This window comes from Rhinoraja longicauda, chromosome 25 (genome assembly GCF_053455715.1).
Source record: "Rhinoraja longicauda isolate Sanriku21f chromosome 25, sRhiLon1.1, whole genome shotgun sequence".
Classification (NCBI taxonomy): Eukaryota; Metazoa; Chordata; class Chondrichthyes; order Rajiformes; family Arhynchobatidae; genus Rhinoraja; species Rhinoraja longicauda.
The window spans coordinates 25,232,207-25,253,196 of NC_135977.1; the positions used below are offsets into that span (position 1 = coordinate 25,232,207).

At 43.7% G+C, this 20,990-nt stretch overlaps 1 protein-coding gene across 1 annotated transcript in view; it reads right to left on the reverse strand.

Moving 5' to 3' along the window:
• aacs (acetoacetyl-CoA synthetase) overlaps nucleotides 1–20,990 on the reverse strand; it is a 128,410-nt gene that overhangs the window by 22,667 nt on the left and 84,753 nt on the right. Inside the window, exon 12 of the mRNA XM_078421702.1 lies at nucleotides 18,607–18,729. Coding sequence (XP_078277828.1) covers nucleotides 18,607–18,729 — 123 coding nt within the window. The remainder of the gene's footprint in view (nucleotides 1–18,606; nucleotides 18,730–20,990) is intronic.

A 20,990-nucleotide genomic window follows, 5' to 3' on the forward strand; every position in this document is an offset into this window, starting at 1 on the left:
GCCCTGTCTACGGGTGCTGTCTGTACGGAGTTTGTACGTTCTCCCTGTGACCGCGTGGGGTTTTTCCCGGGTGCTCCAATTTCCTTCCACACTCCAAAGACGTACAGGTTCGTAGGTTAATTGGCTTCAATAAAATTGTAGGTTGTCCCTAGTGTGTAGGGGAGTGCCAGTGTACGGGGTGATCGCTGGTCGACGTGAACTCGGTGTGCCAAAATCAGGGCCTGTTTCCGCACTGTATCTCTGAAGTCTGAAGTAAAGTCTAAACAGATGTGAACATTCATACTACTTTCCTTCAGATAGCGACTAAGTTATACATCTCATAGAAACATAGACATAGAAACATAGAAAATAGGTGCAGGAGTAGGCCATTCGGCCCTTCGAGCCTGCACCGCCATTCAATATGATCATGGCTGATCATCCAGCTCAGTAACCTGTACCTGCCTTCTCTCCATACCCCCTGATCCCTTTAGCCATAAGGGCCACATCTAACTCCCTCTTAAATATAGCTAATGAACTGGCCTCAACTACCTTCTGTGGCAGAGAATTCCACAGACTTACCACTCTCTGTGTGAAGAAATGTTTTCTCATCTCGGTCCTAAAAGACTTCCCCCTTATCCTTAAGCTGTGACCCCTGGTTCTGGACTTCCCCAACATCGGGAACAATCTTCCCGCATCTAGCCTCTCCAACCCCTTAAGAATTTAATATGTGTCTCAATTCCATCTTCTTGTCTATTCTGCATGCATATGTATTTGGAACCAAGTATTGAAAATATATCAAATCTTAGTATCTTTTTAGTATGTGGCCATAAACATTGTTCATTATAAAAATGCTGTATGTGAGATCTACAAAGAAAGGTAATGGTAAAGGTTCAATTTTCCACTGGCGCACCTGTACACAGATGTACTTGATGCACCTGAGAACCAAGATTCCAGCTAGTCATAGCATGCATATTGCAATCGGCTATTCATGTCATGAAAACTGTTCAGATGCAATTCAAACAACTGAACTGAAATTTTGAAAGAATTCTGTGAAGATCTTTTCGGAATAGATTTTATTTCAACCACTTCGAAACATACTTACTGTTAAGAACCAATAATTCCTGTACACCTCTCTCTCATAGTTAGTTGTCTTGACTTGGCATTAGTCTAACAGATCATAGCATTGCCAATTTAAAAAGTCTGATGAGGGAATAATGAAAACAAATCAAGAATGGAGGCCCTGATTAGAAATGTGTCTTTAGTGTTTATGTACAAACAGTGGTGCTTGGATCCTCCAAGGGCAATTTCTCCACAAATTCTAATATATACAAGGATTACATATAAAGATTGAGGATGTGCTCCAAGGTTATGTCTGACCCCCTAATCCACTGATCTGAAGAATCAGATCTTGATCGGCTGGGCAGGTGGACTGAGGAATGGTTGATGGTGTTTAACACAGATAAGTGTGAGTTGTTGCTCTTTGGGAAGTCAAACCAAGGCAGGGCCTTCACAGTGAAAGGCAAGGCCCTGTCATGGAGCAGAGGGATCTAGGAGTGCACGCACATAGTTCCTTGAAAGTGGCATCACAGGGTGGCCAGGAAAGCTTTGGGCACATTGGCCTTTTTCAGTCAGAGTAGTGAGTATAGAAGTTGAGAGGTCATGTTACAGTTGTACAAGACATTGGTGAGGCTGCATTTGGAAAATTGTGTTCAGGTTTGGTCACCATGTTGTAGGAAAGATGGTGTTCAGCTGGAAAGCGTGCAGGGAAGATTTGCCAGGACTCAAGGACCTGAGCTATAGGGAGAGATTGAGCAGGCTAGGACGTTATTCCTTCGAGTGCAGGAAGTTGCGGGTGATGCTATGGAGGTGTATATAATCATGAGGGAAATAGATAGGGTAAATGCACAGTTTTTTTTTACCCAGAATAGGGAAATAAAGAACCACAAGACATAGGTTTAAGATGAGAAGGGAAAGTTTTAATAAGAACCTGAGAAGCATATATGGAATGAGCTGCCAGAGGATGCAGTTGAGGCAGGTACTATCACAACATTTGGACAGGTACATGGATAGGAAAAGTTTAGAAGGATACAGGCCAAACGCAGGCAGGCGAGAATCGTGTGGATGGGGCATCTTGGTCGGCATGGACAAGTTGGGCTGAAGGGCTCGAGGAAAAGAACAAATGAAGGGAGAAATTCAGGAAGTAAAAAAAAATTTAAAAAAGTATGGCTGTGGTACAGATATAAATCAATGTGCCTTCCCCAAAATGCATCTGACAATATTGGGTATGTGCAGGGCTATAAAAAGAAAATGTAATTTTATCTTGGTAATCAATACGACTGTCCTTGAGCGTTTCATTAAATCACCCATACAACTGCGAGCATTTGCGGGACAGTCGATGAACAAAGAGAACATCAAGTCCAATGGCACCACACAGTGGCCCCCGACTCTGTGGCAGTCTCTGTGCCACAAGCATCCTCACTCCCTTCCACACATAGAAACATAGAAAACATAGAAAATAGGTGCAGGAGTAGGCCATTCGGCCCTTCGAGCCTGCACCGCCATTCAATATGATCATGGCTGATCATCCAGCTCAGTAACCTGTACCTGCCTTCTCTCCATACCCCCTGATCCCTTTAGCCACAAGGGCCACATCTAACTCCCTCTTAAATATAGCCAATGAACTGGCCTCAACTACCTTCTGTGGCAGAGAATTCCACAGACACCTCACACGAGATGCTGATAGACTCTGTGGGAAGGTTACAAGAAAAGAAATCCATCTCGAGGCTCAGTGTGAGCGCAATAGAATTTGCACTTTATTGAAAACTGTGAAACCATAGAATCACCACCCTCAAAGCAAACTGCATAATATCACCAAACTCAAAATTAAGAAGAGAAGATATGACAACTGGATAACAACAATGATTTGCGGAATTAACTTGCCCAAACATGCGGGCTGTGCATAATTACCTTTAGAGATACAGCGTGGAAACAGGCCCTTCGGCCCGCCGAGTCTGCGCCAGCACCAATCACCTTACACTGGTTCTATCCTACACACTCGGGACAATTTATAGAAGCCAATTTACCTACGAACCTGCACGCCTTCAGAATGTGGGAGGGAACTGGAGCACCTGGAGAAAAGCCACACGGTCACAGGGAGAACGTACAAACTCCGTACAGACAGCACCTGCAGTCAGGATTGAACCCGGGTGCCTGGCGCTGTGAGGCAGCAACTCTATCGCTGCACCACTGTATCGCCAATGATCAGCCATTTGGGTTTCCTATATTTGGATACCTTTTGGGAACGAGGGATTATATTTATTAACAATCAAAATCTGTTCACTCCCACTATATTCAGCTGAAGTCGTAAATAAAAGAGCACATTACAATTTAGCCTGTACCTCCTTCACCCTTTTAAATCTTCTCTTGGAAGGGAGGAAGATAGAAGGATGTTATAATCAAAGGAACCGCTGGACTATCCATCACCAGCAAGAAAAAATCAAATGCTCTGTTACCCATCACAAGAAAAACTTAAGCAAATAAATAAGATACAGTTTGGTTTCACCAACCTATTAGTTTTCAAAGCAACACAGCCATTCAAACATTTGCATTGACAGAAAATGCATCAATTTTAATAGAGTACAATTTACATTGTGTTAGAAATGGGACTGAGGAGCTTTTCATTAGCTTAGTTCCACGGAGTCTCATTTCAACTGCGCAGTGTTACCCCAGGTTCAGACAGGTTGCAACACGGAAACAGGCCTATTAGACCAACTCCTCCATGCTGACTAAATTCGCCCCATCTATGCTAGTCCCATATGCCTGCATTTGGCCCATAACCCTTGAAAATCTCTCCTATCCATGTACCTGTCTAAATGTTTCTTTGACGTTGTTAAAGTACCTGCCTCAACTACCTTCCCTGGCAGCTCGCTCCATATACCCACCACCCTCCGACTGAAAAAGTTGCCTCACAGATTCCTATTAAATCTTTCCCCTCTCATCTTAAACCCATGTCCTGTGATTCTTGATTCACCTGCATTGGGTAATAAACTCTGTGCATTCACCCTATTCATTCCCATCATGATTTTTTGCACCTCTATAAAATCATCCCTCTGTCTCTTGCATTCCAAGGAATAAAGTCCTAGTTTGTCCAATCTCTCCCCATCAAATTGATGCCCTACAATTCTGAGAACGATAGTCTGACTTTGTATCTTCCACCTTTGCTCTATCCATTGTACTTGAGTTTGACTTGATTGTATTTATGTATGGTACATTTAAACCTTTGGGTAGCGTAGAAAACAAAGCTTTTTACCTGTACCTCAGTACATGTGACAATAATAAACCTCTCCCGACAGCTCAAGCCCTTGAGTTCTGCCAACATCCTCGTGAATCATCTCCGCACTCTTTCCAGCTTAATGACATCCTCTTTGTGGTCAATGTTGCACCTCAACATGTCCGACTTTTCAGAAGCAGACCCATTATTTCTCCTCAGCAAAATTGACTTAATTAACCTTGTTGGTTCCCAAGTAGTTTTCTGGGCAGCACAAGCCAATGGCTTATGTAAAGATCGGTATAATTTCAAAGCACATGAAAATGATCGAAACACAGCCAAAGTCGCCTCTGGCCTGATGCCTCTGCATCAGGTGAATTACGTTTCACAAACCAGAACAAGGAAGGGAAATACATTTCTATCCTCTTTCCCGCTCCCCGACCCCCGCCTTCTATTCAATTTGCAATATTGATTCCACATCCATTTCCTAATATCGAGAAAGAGTCCTGCAGTGATGGTTCATGTAATGTTCTCATGGCCCCCGTGGAAACAATTATTGCTCCGCGGTAACTAAGTAATTGCAACAATGATTAATACAAATTATAAAAATGAATGCAAACATGCCACGAAACCCATTATTTATTCGTGTATTGAAAATGCCATTAATTACTCCAGAAAAGAATTGGCTATCTCACATTTCCTAGAAGGGTCTTGCCTCTGAATAGCAATTCAAGTAACCCTTTCCAAATGGCCTGGATGATTAATTCAATTTGCCTCAGAAAATCACATAAAGCAATCCCCCAGTACTACGAGCTGCTTTGCATTCATTTAATTATGGAACATTGTCACGTAATATCATAAATCATTTAAGCCTGAAAAAAAGCATTGATTTAGTCATGTAATTTACTGCTCTGAATTTATAGGGGCCCAACCTGTTACTAAGAGGTGGAGATCAGCACTGACAGAAGGTGATTAAAGCTAACAGCAGAAAATGGAATGAGTTTTTTAGGAGATTTAGCCGTGTACCAGTTGATTCATCTTGTGGCTTTGAGAATCGTAGCCGTCTGAGCTGTGAAGTAAGCCCCTTGTAACCGAAAAAAGATCCTATTTTGTTCCATTCAAGTCCCCTCGCCCCTACGTCTTCCCATTCTTCAACATATCCCTATTTTTGACGACAAGATTAACTGGGCTTTAGTGTCTGGGCCAATCTTCGGTTCAGGGCTCAACTTCATGGCGGTGCAGACATGTTACGGGAGCAGTGATATCCTTCACAGCGCAGCAGTCCATTTTGAGGCCTTGTTAGCATTCACAAAGCCCGTCCCATATATCCTGGATTGCCTGCCGCAGAGGGAATTAACCTACGACCCCAGCTTCTATAACACAAAAACCTTTCATTGACAAAGAACAAATCTCGAGTTCTACCATTGCAGTTGACCTAATGTCTCAGCCGGAATGCTAAATGAACGCTCTCACTTCCTGCAACAAAAAAGCACAAGCTGAATTTGATTTTAAATTATTTTCTCTGCACTGCCAATATAAAGTTAATCACCAAGGTATAAAACTAGGGGCAGCACAGTAGAGTTGCTGCCTTAGAGAAGCAACAAGTAGTATAAGAAGATAACTGCTTATCTTAGTTGCTGCCTTAGAGACACTGGTTCGATCCTGACTACGGGTGCTGCCTGTACGGAGTTTGTACGTTCTCCCCGTGACCCTGTGATAGGTACTCCGGTTTCCTCCCACACACCAAAGACATTCAGGTTGATAGGTCCATTGATTTTGGTAAAATTGTAAATTGTGTGTAGGATGGTGCGTGTGTATGAGGTGATCACTGGTCGGCGTGGACTCGGTGGGCCGAAGGGCCTGTTTCCACGCTGCATCTCTACAGTCTAAAGCTTGGAACCTTGCATCTCAGTTCAAAAGTACTGCTTCGGGCTTGGTTTTGCTACCCAGAACATTAATATTTATATTAAGCTGCTTCTTTATGAAGCAAAAAAAAACAAAGATATGGGTTGGACTTTGTCAATTTAAATGAGCCTTCAAAATAAACTGTTTCCCAATGTGGAGGAAATTACCACTCCTGTAACATGCCTCCCAAGCGATGCCGTGGAGCTTGAACTAAAGATTTGCAGACACTAAAGTTAAGCATCTACAATCTCTTGTGCCTCCCTCGTTCTTTCTGAAATTGATGCGTTGACTTTGTTGAAATGCTCACAGGTTTTCTTTCCCCCTATATTGTCATTGCTCCTTTCTGCAACACGAAAGCCCACTGACATTGAGGGAAAGGTTTCTGCAATACTCACAATGACAGCACACATCACTATTAAAATCCTATCTTTTCTTCCCACCAAGCTGGTCAAAAGTATGCAGCATCTGCCGAACACAAACCCCTCACTGCCGCACGGTGGCCCAGCGGTAGAGTTGCCTGCCTTATAGCACCAGAGACCCGGGTCGATCCTGACCACAGGTGCCGTCTGCATGGAGTTTGTACGTTCTCCCTGTGACCTGCGTGGGTTTTCTCCGGGTGCTCCAGTTTCCTCCCACACTCCAAAGATGTACAGATTTGTAGGTTAATTGGATTCAGTAAAAATTTAAATTGTGCGTAGGGTGGTGTTAGTGTACAGGGTGATCGCTGGTCGGTGTGCTCGGTGGGCCGAAGGGCTTGTTTCCGCACTGTATCTCTGAATTAAACCTGTATCAATCTATCGCCAGCCAGGCTTTGTCCTGCCTCTTCTCTATTCCAGCTTTCTTTCCCCATCGCCCCGCAATCAGTCTGGTCCCATCCAGAAACATCACCCATCTATGTTCTCCAGAGATGCTGCCTGACCCGCTGAGTTGCTCCAGCATTCTGTGTCATCTTCTCTGTTGAAGATTAATATTTATCCCTGCAATGTGCAGTTATGTGCTGTTACTCCAGCACTTTGCTTCTTTTTTTGTCAACCAGCATCTGCAGTTCCTTTTAAAACAGGCAGCAGTGGACACAGTTTTTGATTTGTCTGCATTGAACATCGTTTGCTATTGATTAATCCAAGAACAACCGTTCTTGGCTGCTTCCTCTGACCACATTCAGCTTCAGCGTTCCGTAAATTACATCACGTTGCAATGATCTTCGATTTTGTTTATGTATTGCCAGGAAGATGAAGAGTTTCACACACACTCTTTCTTTGCCACATTTATCACCCCAATTGCACAAAAACAAAATTATTTAGTTAAATAAGGCACGATCAAAACCATTCTAAAACTGTGTCATACGAAGAGTTCTTTACATGTCAAGGAATTGCAAAAACATCTCTCCTTTCACAGCCGCAAGGTCTGCTTTTAGACAATAGACAATAGACAATAGGTGCAGGAGGAGGCCATTCGGCCCTTCGGGGCAGCACCGCCTTCACTTAAACGCTTCTGAAGTGTAGTCACTGTCTCATTGTATGCATCACAAAATGCTGGAGTAACTCAGCGGGTCAGGCAGCATCTCTGGAGAAAAGGAATGGGTGATGTTTCGGGATGGGACCCTTCTTCAGTCTGTTTTTGCATTTTGTGATACCTTCGATTTGTACCAGCATCTGCAGTTATTTTCCTGCACGTCTCATTGTATGCAACATTGGCCGGTGATATGAACACAGCAAGATATCTCAAATATAGTGTGTGAATGGCCAGGACAAGCTGACATTGGCTGAGGAAGAAGCTTTCTTCAGGTGACAGAAAAAAAAAAATCCTGGGCTGTGTTTGCAGTAGTGTCATGGATTCGTCCAAGGCAGATCTGCTTTCACTTTCACATGAAAAACTATGCTCCTACCTGTGCAGCCACCCCGCTGCATCACTTGCATTGTTTAGCCAACTCAAGAGTGGAATTTAAACCACTATGATCCCAATCTGATAGATGTGTACTCTCCTGTCTTCTTAAAATCGACACAAAATGCTGGAGTAACTCAGCGGGACAGGCAGCATCTCTGGATAGAGGAATGGGTGACGTTTCAGGTCGAGACCCTTCTTCAGACTTCAGAAAGACTTCTTAGAGTTTGATTTCATCATGTTTTCATTAAGTTGTGATAAATCTTAATATAATTAAGCATAGGTGGTATAATTATATAGGTGGTGCATCGGTAGAGTTGCTGCCATTATCTCTGCTGCCTCTCGATACATCTCTGCAGAGGTACGGCTGCTCTCTTACGGCACCAGAGACCCATGTTCGATCCTGACTATGGGTGCTGTCTGCAGGGAGTTTCTACGTTCTCCCCGTGACTGCGTGGGATTTGCCTGGGAGCTCCGGTTTCCCCCAACACTCCAAAGGTGTACAGGTTTTGTAGGTTAATTGGCTTTGGTAAAAATTGTAAATTGTCCCTAATGTGTAGAATAGTCCTAGTGTACGATGACGGATTGCTGGGCTGCGTGGACTCCTGGGCCGAAGGACCTCTGTGTCTCTAACTAAACTAAACTCAGAGCCATTTTTGAATAGATTCCCTCTGCCTGACTGATTTCAGTCCGTATTAACCTCAGTCAAAACAATCATCAGTGCATTCAAACCTCCTCCTTTCCATTTTTATTTATAATAATAATAATAACAAACATTTATTTTTTATAGCGCTTTTCCAAATGCTCAAAGACGCTTTACAAAAACAGTCAAGACATAAAAACAAACAGACAAACTGTCCTGACGGAGAAGCGGCGAACAAATAGCGCCAGCGTCCTCTCACGTCAGGGTCCGGCAGTAAACAAAAAGAACACAAGACACACAATTACAACGACCACACCGACCAGCGATTTACTCTGCAGTATTCATCTATTTCAGAAGTTTTTTTAGCTCATCTCAAAACTCTTCTCTAAAACTAAAGTACAGGGAAGACTTAAACGGATGTTGCCATGATTCGAGGGCCTGACCTTTAGAGAGAAGTTGGGCAAGCTAGGGGTTTATTCCTTGGAGCGCAGGAGGCTCAGGGGTGAATAAAATCATCAGGGAATTGATAGGGTGAATGCACAGTCTTATACATGGGCTAAGGGAATCAATACCGAGAGGATATCGGTGAGAGGGGAGAGATATAATACAAATCTGAGAGGCAACTTTTTTACTCAGAGGATAGTAGGTAGATGGAATGAGCTGCCAGAGGAGGTAGTTGAGGCAGTAACAATAACAACATTTAAAAGACATTTGGACAGGTATATGTATAGGAAAATGTATAGAGGGATATGGACCAAATGCAGGCAAAATGGGACTAGCCTAGATGGGGCATGTTGGTCAGCATGGACGAGTTAGGCTGAGGGCCTGACACCAAGTTGTATGACACTACACATGTAGGTATATTAAAGAATCATTACAATTTTAGTTTAAAAAATCAGAGTAATTGTTACTTAGTCCACGCTGTGAATACAGTTACTTCTCATCCCAACCTCCATTGCTCCTCTTCAGTTTCAACTTTCTCCAACATGGAAGTTCACCTTTTTATTACTTCTTCCATCTATACTAAGTATTGTTATTTGATTTGCTTTTGCAGCACTGCACTGAGATGTTAACCTATCCTTAACATTTCTAGATTACTGCAAACTAGCAACGCATCTCGCCAATAAATCAGTCTGAAGTTGGGTCTCGACCCGAAACGGCACCTATTCCTTTTCTCCAGATATACGGCCTGTCCCGTTGAGTTACTCCAGTTTTTTGTGTCTACCTTCGGTGTAAACCAGCATCTACACATGCCATCAATTAATTGGAGAGCTAGAATGCTAACCACACAGATGCATGCACTTCATCAGGACTGGTTAGCAAGCAAGTGCTTAATCTGGGGTAGTTTTGCAACTGAAACTTTTTTTCCTCTTTTCAGATGCTAACAATTTCTGTTGTTGCATATTTCTATTCACACGTCGAGTAACCTTTCGCTCTTGTGGCAACCAAGCATATCGAGCCATTCATTCATATTTGAATACAGTTGTATCTTCTCCCTGAAATCATCTCTCTTCCATCCATGGTTCCATACCTCCACGTTCTATTGGCATGGAACTCCACTCTGCAAAATGTAGAGTTGGATGAAGAGTTGAACTATGGCAGAGAAGATTTACGAGGAAGCTGCCAGGACAGGGGGGGGCTGAGCCATAGGGAGAAGTTGAGCAGGCTGGGACTCTATTCCTTGGAGTGCTGGAGAATGAGGGGTGATCTTTTAGAGGTGTACAAAATCATGAGAGGAATAGATCAGGTAGACGACCATAGTCTCTTTCCCAGAGTAGGGGAGTTGAGAACCAGAGGACATAGGTTTAAGGTGAGTGGGGGGGAAGATTTAATAGGAACCCAAGGGGCAAATTTTTCACACAAAGGGTGATGGGTGTTTGGAACGAGCTGCTGGAGGGGGTAGTTGAGGCAGGTACGACAACAATGTTTAAGAAACATTTAGACAGGTACATGGATAGGACAGGTTTAGAGGGATATGGGCCAAGCGCAGGCAGGTGGGACTCGTGTAGATGGAACATGTTGGTTGGTGTGGGCAAGTTGGGCCCTGTTTCCACATTGTATGACTATTGAATTACTCCAGGATTAAGTTACTAGAAACATTAAGCAAAAGGAAAGCATCAGAGATACTTTAAAAGGGGAAAGTCTGCAGGACACATATAACTTATATCAAAAGAGAAATGAAGACAGAGAAAACACCAAAGAGTGGCATGGAGAGGATCCTGTTCAAAACATGCAAGACGTCCGATAATGAGGATAAAAGTAACAAAATTGTATTATCAGGGAGAAGGGGGCAAGACCAGAAATAGAGGGAATAAAAAGAAGAGAGCCACACGAGAGAGGAGTTAGAAGATGTAGAGAGCAATAATCTTTAACAGAGAAGATATACACAGAATGCTGGAGTAACTCAGTGGGACAGGCAGCATCCCTGGAGAGAAGGAGTGGGTGATATTTCAGGTCGAGACCCTTCCTCAGACTGAAACATCAGACTCAAAACATCACCCAGTCCTTCTCTCCAGAGATGCTGCCTGGCCCGCTGAGTTACTCCAGCATTTTGTGTCTATCTTCGATTTAAATCAGCATCTGTAGTTCCTTCCTACATTAATCTTCAACAGTCTACAGTATATCTACTGAGCATGTCTCAAGCTCCTTAAGATGCCTATTTTGACGTTCATGGGGGATAAAAAGAAATTTATACTTTTGAAAAGGACTATTCATCGGAAAAATCCAATAAAACATAAAATACGCATACGTTGCATAAATAATATGCCATAACTGGGTTACGGGTAATTATTTACTAATACAAAATGGAAGATAGTATCTATGCTGTTAAACAGTAAATAGAAGGGAGTAAATCAGCCTTCAATCGCGGTTTTGCAAGGCTCAATGAACACTAATCATCTGGCAACATTTTGGGACGCTTTGATTAAGTATTTGCAATCCCCATATTAACCACAGATGAAGCATAATGATTTTCATAGGGTTGCATCAGAACTTACTCGCAACGCCAACGGTTTCCCCAACGCCAAGACTGCAGGACATACAGAGGAGGCACATCATTCAGCAGCTCAGAGCCACAATGACGCTCCCACCAGTTGTGACCATCACAGAAAGACCCGACCGGCCACGGCCTGCAGGGGGCGGGAGCACGGCAACCACGAGCTCGGCCCCGACGACCAGAAGGTCAATAGACAATAGGCAATAGGTGCAGGAGGAGGCCATTCGGCCCTTCGAGCCAGCACCGCCATTCAATGTGATCATGGCTGATCATTCTCAATCAGTACCCCGAGGAGGAGGGAGCCGCTGGCGACGACGGACGCGAGGAGTGGACAGGTGGGAGAGGGGCCGGGGTATTGCCTCCAGCGCCTTCATGGTCAGCTGCAAGAGGCGCCCCCGGGACACAGAGGCGGTCAGGCGAGGAGAGGAGGGGGACGTTGGTTGGCGGGTCGAGCCGGTCAAGGGTGACGGAGGAGGCCCTGCAGCAGCCTGGGGCTCACCTGGATCTTGTACATCACGTACGTGGACCAGATTATAGACTTTTTGCTAATGGCGTCAAAATGTGGCGACTCGTGCATGTGTGAGCAATACGAAGATAATTCCACTGTGCCGAGCACACGTGACAGTAAAGCACCATTGGTAAAGGAGGTGGTTACACAGCTCCAAATATTTGGCATTAATCAGGTTATCCTTGAGGAACTCAACCTCAGTGAACTCCCACTTACCACAAAGTGATAAGAATTCAGTTGCGATTTTGATTACGACTGACAGGCTAGACAGCAGTTATCAAAAGACCTTTGAACAATATAAACAGCACAGCACAGTCAAAAAGGTCAACGCGCTGTAGAAGTCTGATGTACCGCATCCTGAACACACACTATGCTCCAGTAATTGGTCAATCGTGGACGGCTTTCTCTGGAGTATCGCAGGCTGAGAGGAGACTTTATAGAAGTATTAAGTAATTGCAGTATAAGAAAATAACTGCAGATGCTGGTACAAATCGATTTATTCACAAAATGCTGGAGGAACTCAGCAGGTCAGGCAGCATCTCGAGAGAGAAGGAATGGGTGACGTTTCGGGTCGAGACCCTTCTTCAGACTGATGTGATGTGATGTAAGTAATTGCAGCTTCCTCCAGTTGAACACAGAACAGAACAGCACAAGAACAAGCCCCTTTGCCTACCTGGCCTGTACTGATCACAATGCCAATGGAACCAATGTCACCTGTCTGCACTTGGTCTGAATCCCGCTATTCCTTGCATTTTCAAGTTGCTGTCATTTCTGCCTCTACCATTTCCCCAGGTCTCGACCAGAAATATCACCTGTGCATGAATCAGTCTGAAGAAGGGACCCAACCCAAAAGGTCACCTGTCCATGTTCTCCTGGGATGCTGCCTGACCCGCTGAGTTACTCCAGCACTTTGTGCTCAAGTTACAAACCATTTTCTGTACAAAACCTGTCTCACATATCCTCTCCTCAAAAAGCTTTGCCCACTGGTATTTGACATTCTCTCCCCCCCCCCAGGAAAAAGGTTCTGACTGTCTAACTTATCTATGCCTCTCATAAATTGATATACTTTATCGTCAACCTTCAGTCTGACACTCCATAAGCGAAAACTATACAAGTATGTCCAACATCTTCTTGAGGCCAATACACTCCAATCCAAACAACATCCTGGTGAATCTCTTCTGCACCCTCTCCAAAGCTTCCACGTCCTTCCTTTAGTGTGACGACCAGAATTGCACTAATACGGCCAAAATAAAGTTTGATACAGCTACAGCAGGACTTTAATTGTCCCGTTCCAGTACATATGGCAATAAAACGCTCTGGATTCTTGACTTGGCACCTGACCGGCCTTAAATGGACAACCACACTGTTAAGTAATGAACCTGGTTCCCGCTTCTCCAAAAGGGAAACACATCCACCCATGTCAAGAATCCTCTCGGGTTTATAAATCTCAGTCAAATCTCCAGCAGAAACAAGTCAGACCTCCTCAACCTATCTTCATCGGACAACTCACTCATTCTTAGTGAGCAGCACAATGGCAGAGTTACTGCCTCACAGTGGTGGAGGCCCGGGTTCGATCCTGACCACAGGTGCTGTCTGTATGCTTTTCTCGTGACACCGGGTGCTCCAGTTTCCTCCCACACTCCAAAGACGTACAGGTTTGTAGGTTAATTGGCTACGGTAAAGATAGTTAATTGCCCCTTGTGTGTGTAGGATAGTGCTAGTGTACGGGGGTTGCTGGTCAGCGCGGACTCGGTGGGCCGAAGGGCCTGTTTCCGTGCCGTATCTCTAAACTAAAGTAGAATTAATCTAATAAATCCTCTCTTAACTGCTTTCAACACTTTAACATAAGGAAACCAGTATTGTACACAGTATTCTCGATATGGTCTCACCAATGTCTTATATAATTGAAACAAAATCTCCCTGTCTTTGTGTGCTCTTCCTACAGTAACATTTTGTTAGTTCTCCTAATTACTCTGCACTCAAATATATTTAGTTTATGAACCGAACACCCAGATCCCCCTGCATTTCAGAGCTGAGCAATATCTCACCATTTCGATCGTTTGCTTCTTTTTTCCTGCCAAAATGCACAATTTCATGCTTTCCCACATATATTCAATTAACTGCTTTGCCTACTCACTTAACCTGTGGTATCGACGCTACTCTGTCTACTCCTCATTTCCCCTTCGACAACTTACTTTCCTTTCAATCCTTGTTCATCATCAAATTTAGCATTCATAATTCTGGTGCCTTCATCCAAGTCGTTTATATGAAGTGCAAAAAGCTGAGGTCCTTAGATCAGTTCCCGTGCCAACGATATTAAGACTCATCCATGCCCCATTTCCTATTTAGGCGCCAATCTTCTTGCCAATATATATATTACCTCCCACACCATGAAACTCAGTAAAATTACAATCACCAGCGGAGTGGTACTTAATGAATTGCGAGGTCTTTTAGTTTTAGTTGTACAGATACAGCGTAGAAACAGGCCCTTCGGCCCACCGAGTCCACACTGACCAGCGATCCCCGCACATTAACGCTATCCTACACACACTTAAGGACAATTTTATATTTATACCAAGCCAATTAACCTACAAACCTGCAGGTCTTTGGAGTGTGGGACGGTCTCGGAGAAAACCTAGGCGGTCACTGGGAGAACGTACAAACTCCGTACAGACAGCACCCATAGATGGGATTGAACTGCCCAATTAAGAGGATATTTCAGTACAGATTATTATTATTTTTAGTGAGAACGGTGTGGGAGTTCATTCCTCTGCCGGGATTGTTGCAAAATAATTTAGGTACAAGGCACAAACATGCCACATCACAACGTTAGCAGTGAGTTAAAAGTCAGTGCAAAAAAGTTTACGGCTTACTCAGTGTTCTTTTAGAGCTTGTACCCTAATTAAAAAAGGTGCATCGATTGCATGGCATTCTACTGCAGTTCAATCAATATTACTTGAAATGTTATCTGATACTTCGTTCATTTTTAATCTTGCATGAAACAGTGACTTGAACCTTATTTCCGACAGATGCAGCTGAAGCAACTTCAATACAAAAGAACAAGTACTTTCAAAGTACTTTCGCTGATACAATGTCAGATCTTCTTTCCAACTCTTACTGTCTTACTGAGCTTCAGAGTAGCATCAAAGTACATTCGCTGATACAATGACAGATCTTCCCTCCAACTCTTGACTTAGTTTCAGCATTGCATCAGTTGAACATGAACATCTAAAGGGTTCCATTTCAGGACAAGCCATTGTACATTTCTGAAGAAGGGTCTTGTCTTGAAACGTCACCCAATGCTTGTTTTCCAGAGGTGCTGCCTGACCCGCTGAGCTACTCCAGCGTTTTGTGTTTAGTTTCGTTTTAGTTCAAAGATACAGCGCGGAAGCAGGCCCTTCAGCCCACCGAGTCCGTGCTGACCAGCGATCCCCATACACTGCCGCCATCCTACAGACGAGGAACCATTTGCAATTTTAACCAAAGCCAAATTAACATACAAACCTGTATGTCTTTGGAGTTTGGGAGGAAACCGGAGCACTAGAGGAAAACCCAAGCAGGCACGGGGAGAATGTACAAACTCCGTACAAACAGCACCCGTAATCAGGATTGAACCCGGGTCTCTGGCGCTGTAAAGCAACAATTCTACCGCTGCGCCACCATGCCGCCTCTACACAAGATTCCAGCATCTGCAGTTCCTTGTATATACACAGGGTGTTTAGTTTAGTTTAGAGATACAGCAAGGAAACAAGCCACTTGGTCCACCGAGTCCAATCTGACCATCAATCACCCGTTCACACCAGTTCTGAGATATCCCACTTTGTATATTTCTCTTTGTGATAATAACAAGGATGAAGAGCTACGAGAAATGCCTTAGAGTCACAAGCAAATGATGTTTATCTTCCCTGAAGGTTTGACTCATTAAAAAAGGAAAATGTTAAATATGAAACATAACATAAGAAATATTTAGATCCCATTTACAGAAATCCAGTGATGCATTAACAAGATATGGAGATGGTGTCCAAGATGAAGGTGACGAATGTATCTAACGTGATGGTCCTTGCTGCCTGCCTTGCCCATGTGGATGTGGGACCTAACTGGCCAAGTCTTTGGGGCCTGACTGCTCCTCCGCTGTTGATATCAGGGCCTGTTGGGCGGTGAACAAAGCCAAGCCGACAGACCGGACAGCACAGAGGACACTGACAGCATCGCCAGGCCAGGCTGATCCCAACAACACCGACCCAGTGCTGCCGCCAGGACAACGGGCCTTGAAGACCAAGGCCTTGAAGAGTCTACACTATTAAGAACTTGAAAGGCACAAGATGACACCAGAAATGTGGACACTCTTTGTCTATTGCCTCAGTGGTGTCTACTGTTCGTACACTACAATTGTTTAGTGCGTTAATTTTTAGAATGATACGATACGATTGAATTTTATTTATCCCAGGAGGGAAATTGGTCTGCCAACAGTCATAAAACACAAGATACGTTAAACATGAAATTAAAGTGACGGGTGGAAAGGATTGGGGATGTGCAAAGTTGGGGGAGGGGGGGGAGTCAGTCTACCCCACGACAGAAGGGGGAGGAGTTGTACAGTTTGAGAGCCACAGGGAAGAAGGATCTCCTGTGGCGTTCTGTGCTGCATCTTGGTGGAGCCAGTCTGTTGCTGAAGGTGCTCCTCAGTTGACCATTGTGTCATGGAGGGGGTGAGCTGTGTTGTCCAGGATGCTCTGCAGTTTGAGGAGCATCCTCCCCTCTAAGACCACCTCCCATGAATCCATGCATTGATCATTCGCACAAACAAAATCAGAACGTACAATATTTCACTTTTTCCCCTCTCCCGACCCATATTCAGAAAGTAATTTCCTGAAATCAAGTATTGAAGCATATGTACATGATTAAATCATCCACCATCTAGACAAGAGGAACCTATTTTCAATTTCATGTTTCATGTATCATTTCATGTTTCATATATTTTGTGTTTTATGACTGTTGGCAAATCAATTTCCCTCCTGGGATAAATATAGTTCTATCGTATTGTATCGTATTTTCTAAAAACCATATAAGAGGTTTCCTTTCAAAAGGCAGTTCATTTTTCCACTTTCAAACAAGTCATCTTCATCAAGGGAAGCCCAAATGTGGATGGTCATGGGATTTATGATAAAAACTACCAATATGGTTACAACTTTCAATATTACACCATTTTAACTGAAGTGTCCAGCCAATTTGTTGGTGTCTTTTTCGAAAGTATTAATCAACTAAAAAAAAGGTGATATTCCACAATAAATATTCTAACTCCACAGAAAACCCACCAAGTTTGGAGAGATATGGGCCAAATGTAGGTAGGTGGGTCTAGCGTAGATGGACCATCTAGGTCAGCATGGGCATGTTGGGCCGAAGGGCCTGTTTCCATGCTGTAGGACTCTAAGTTGGGAATATGTTAATGTCATTTGCTTTTACAGATTTTGTTTCCTCCTTTCCTCAAAAGAAACACAAATCTTTCTAGTTTTTAAGGAAAAACAGTCTTTATGCTACTAAGCAGTCTTTATGCTACCAAGATGTCCCTAGATTTCCAGTCAATGTGTCTCTTCGACTGTGTGGCTTATGTTACAACCTTATTGAGAGGTGGGGCTAGGACAACAATATGTCTCTCTGTCTTGTTAAACATTGCTACACATGATAGAATGCCACGTAATATTAGTATTCTACACGTGAACTTCCTTATCTGTGTCATATCATATCATATATATACAGCCGGAAACAGGCCTTTTCGGCCCTCCAAGTCCGTGCCGCCCAGTGATCCCCGTACATTAACTATCCTACACCCACTAGGGACAATTTTTACATTTACCCAGCCAATTAACCTACATACCTGTACGTCTTTGGAGTGTGGGAGGAAACCGAAGATCTCGGAGAAAACCCACGCAGGTCACGGGGAGAACGTACAAACTCCTTACAGTGCAGCACCCGTAGTCAGGATCGAACCTGAGTCTCCGGCGCTGCATTCGCTGTAAAGCAGCAACTCTACCGCTGCGCTACCGTGTCATTGGCTTGACGGGGATGTTTTTTCAAAGATGAAATATATCTTGAGATGAGGAGGAATTTCTTTAGTCAGAGGGTGGTGAATCTGTGGAATTCATTGCCACAGATGGCTGTGGAGCCCAAATCAATGGATATTTTTAAGGTGGAGATTGATAGATTCTTGATTACTATGGGCGTCAGGGGTTATGAGGAGAAGGCAGGAGAATGGGGTTGAGAGGGAAAGATAGATCAACCATGATTGAATGGTGGAGTTGACGTGATGGGCCAAATGACCCAATTCTGCTCCTAAAACTTATGAACACATCCTACATTGAGCTGCATCAGATAATAGAGCATGGTTGCAAATGGACTCGTGTAAATATGACACGGATTACATAAAATCTCACCTGTGATTGAGCCCAACAGGATGTTGCTTTTGATGTGCTTGTAGACATAATCATACGTCTGCGGTTTGAGAGGAGATCCAGTAGACAGTATCGTGTGTAGCGTCTGCAGACCGTGAGTCTCACCTCAAAGAAGGAAATTTAGACTTCAATGTTAATTTTGGATAGGACTATTAACATTCACACAAAAGTTACGCTTACAAATGTTATTTACTCACATGACATTAGTTACTGACAAGTGCAAGATTTTATAATTTTCGCTGAAATGTTTCAATTTCATGATGGGCGGCACATGACACAGCGGTAGAGTTGCTGCCTCACAGCGCCAGAGACCCTGGTTCAATCGTGACTGCGGGTGCTGTCTGTACGGAGTTTGTACGATCTCCCCGCGACTGCCTGGGTTTTCTCCGGATGCTCTGGTTTCCTCCCACATTCCAAAGACATACAAGTTTTTTGGTTAATTGGCTTTATGTAATTGTCCCTCGTGTGTGTAGGATAGTTCTAGTGTACGGGGATCACTGGTCGGCGTGGACTTGGTGGACCGAAGGGCCTGTTTCCACACTGTATCGCTAAATTAAACTAAAACTAAATGAGCAATTTCATTTCACATAACCTAATTTGAGTTGAGTTTATTGAGTTTAGTTGCACTGTCAAATGCACTGAAGTACAATGAAAAGCTTTTGTTGTGTGACAATAGACAATAGGTGCAAGAGGAGGCCATTCGGCCCTTCGAGCCAGCACCGCCATTCAATGTGATCATGGCTGATCATTCTCAATCAGTACCCCGTTCCTGCCTTCTCCCCATACCCCCTGACTCTGCTATCCTTAAGAGCTCTATCTAGCTCTCTCTTGAATGCATTCAGAGAATTGGCCTCCACTGCCTTCTGAGGCAGAGAATTCCACAGATTCACAACTCTCTGACTGAAAAAGTTTTTCCTCATCTCAGTTCTAAATGGATGTGTGCTAACCAGGCAGCAGAAAGACTGATTACAATTGAGCCATCCACAGTATACAGATACACGATAAAGAGAATAACGTGAATAACGTTTAGTTTTAAGCACAGCCAGTAAACTCCGATCAAAGATAGTCTGACGGTCTCCAGTGAGGTAAATAGTAGTTCAGGACTGCTCTCTAGTTGTAGGTAGGATTGTTAAGTTGGTCGGATAACGTCACCTATAACATAAGTAATTTAGGTTTATTTAGTTTGGAGATGGAGCATAGAAAACAGGCCCCTTCGACTCACCGAGACCATGCTGACCCCTACTCTATGCTCTACGTTATACCACTTTTTCATCCGCACCGTGCAAACCAGAGATGATTCACAAAGTTCAATTAACCTACAAATCCACTCGTCTTTGCGATGCGGGAGGAAACCGGAGCACCCGGAGGAAACCAATGCGGTCACAGGAAGAACGTGCAAACTCCACACAGGCAGAGCACCCCAAAGGCAGGATCGAACCCGGGTGTCTGGCACTGCGAGGCAGCCGCTCGACCAGTTGCGCCACTCTGCTGGTCATTTTGCATCCTTAACATAACAATCGTAAGTGACGCATCAAAGGCCTCAGAGTTGAGATCCATTTGCAATTAAGCCATCTGGAAATAAACAGCTCACAAAGTATTTACTCACACTTTAGAGAGAGGAATTGGGGTAATTAATGAATTCTGAGCTCTGACAATGCAAGATGCATGCAGCTGTACCGACATCTATTGAACATCTATTGAACATTATAACACCTCACAAACAGCACAAAATCAGCACAGTATTATAGCACTGAACAGAAGGACAACTCTCGGACTATTTTTAGATCATATTTTGGCCATGGCAATCTTGGCCTAATTTTTTCCCATATTAACACAAATTGCTTGGGGGCAATAATGAAAGCTTCATGTTTCATGATTAACCACGTGGGCCTTTTAATACTAATCAATCGAAATAGTTTTATCTTAAAAAACATTAGTCTTGTTTGAACATCAAGGCCTTTTTTGTTTGCAACATTTCTCCTGCTTTGAAATAGGCTTTCCTGCACTCCGTTCTTTGCAGTCAAAAAAATTGATAGGCTAACCACTGATCTTTGAAAGCAAACAATTTAAAAAGACTCTCAAATATTCCAAGAGCTGACGGAATGAAAGCCCTGGTGCTTTTTGATTTTCAACAGAAGCAGCTTGGAGTGTTTAGCTAAAAGGCGAGTGAAGCTATCTGCTGTGATAGTGAAGTTCACCCTTTTATGGCACTGATGTCCAAGTGCGTGACAGAGATTGTATCTGCACGTTTTCCAACAACAGACGCCTGTGGACCTGCGAGTGCCTTGGCCTTGCCCTGCTCCCTCCCCGCTGGGCACCACTCCTAACATCCTCTTCGCGGTTCACACTGCCACCCAGCTGTGTGT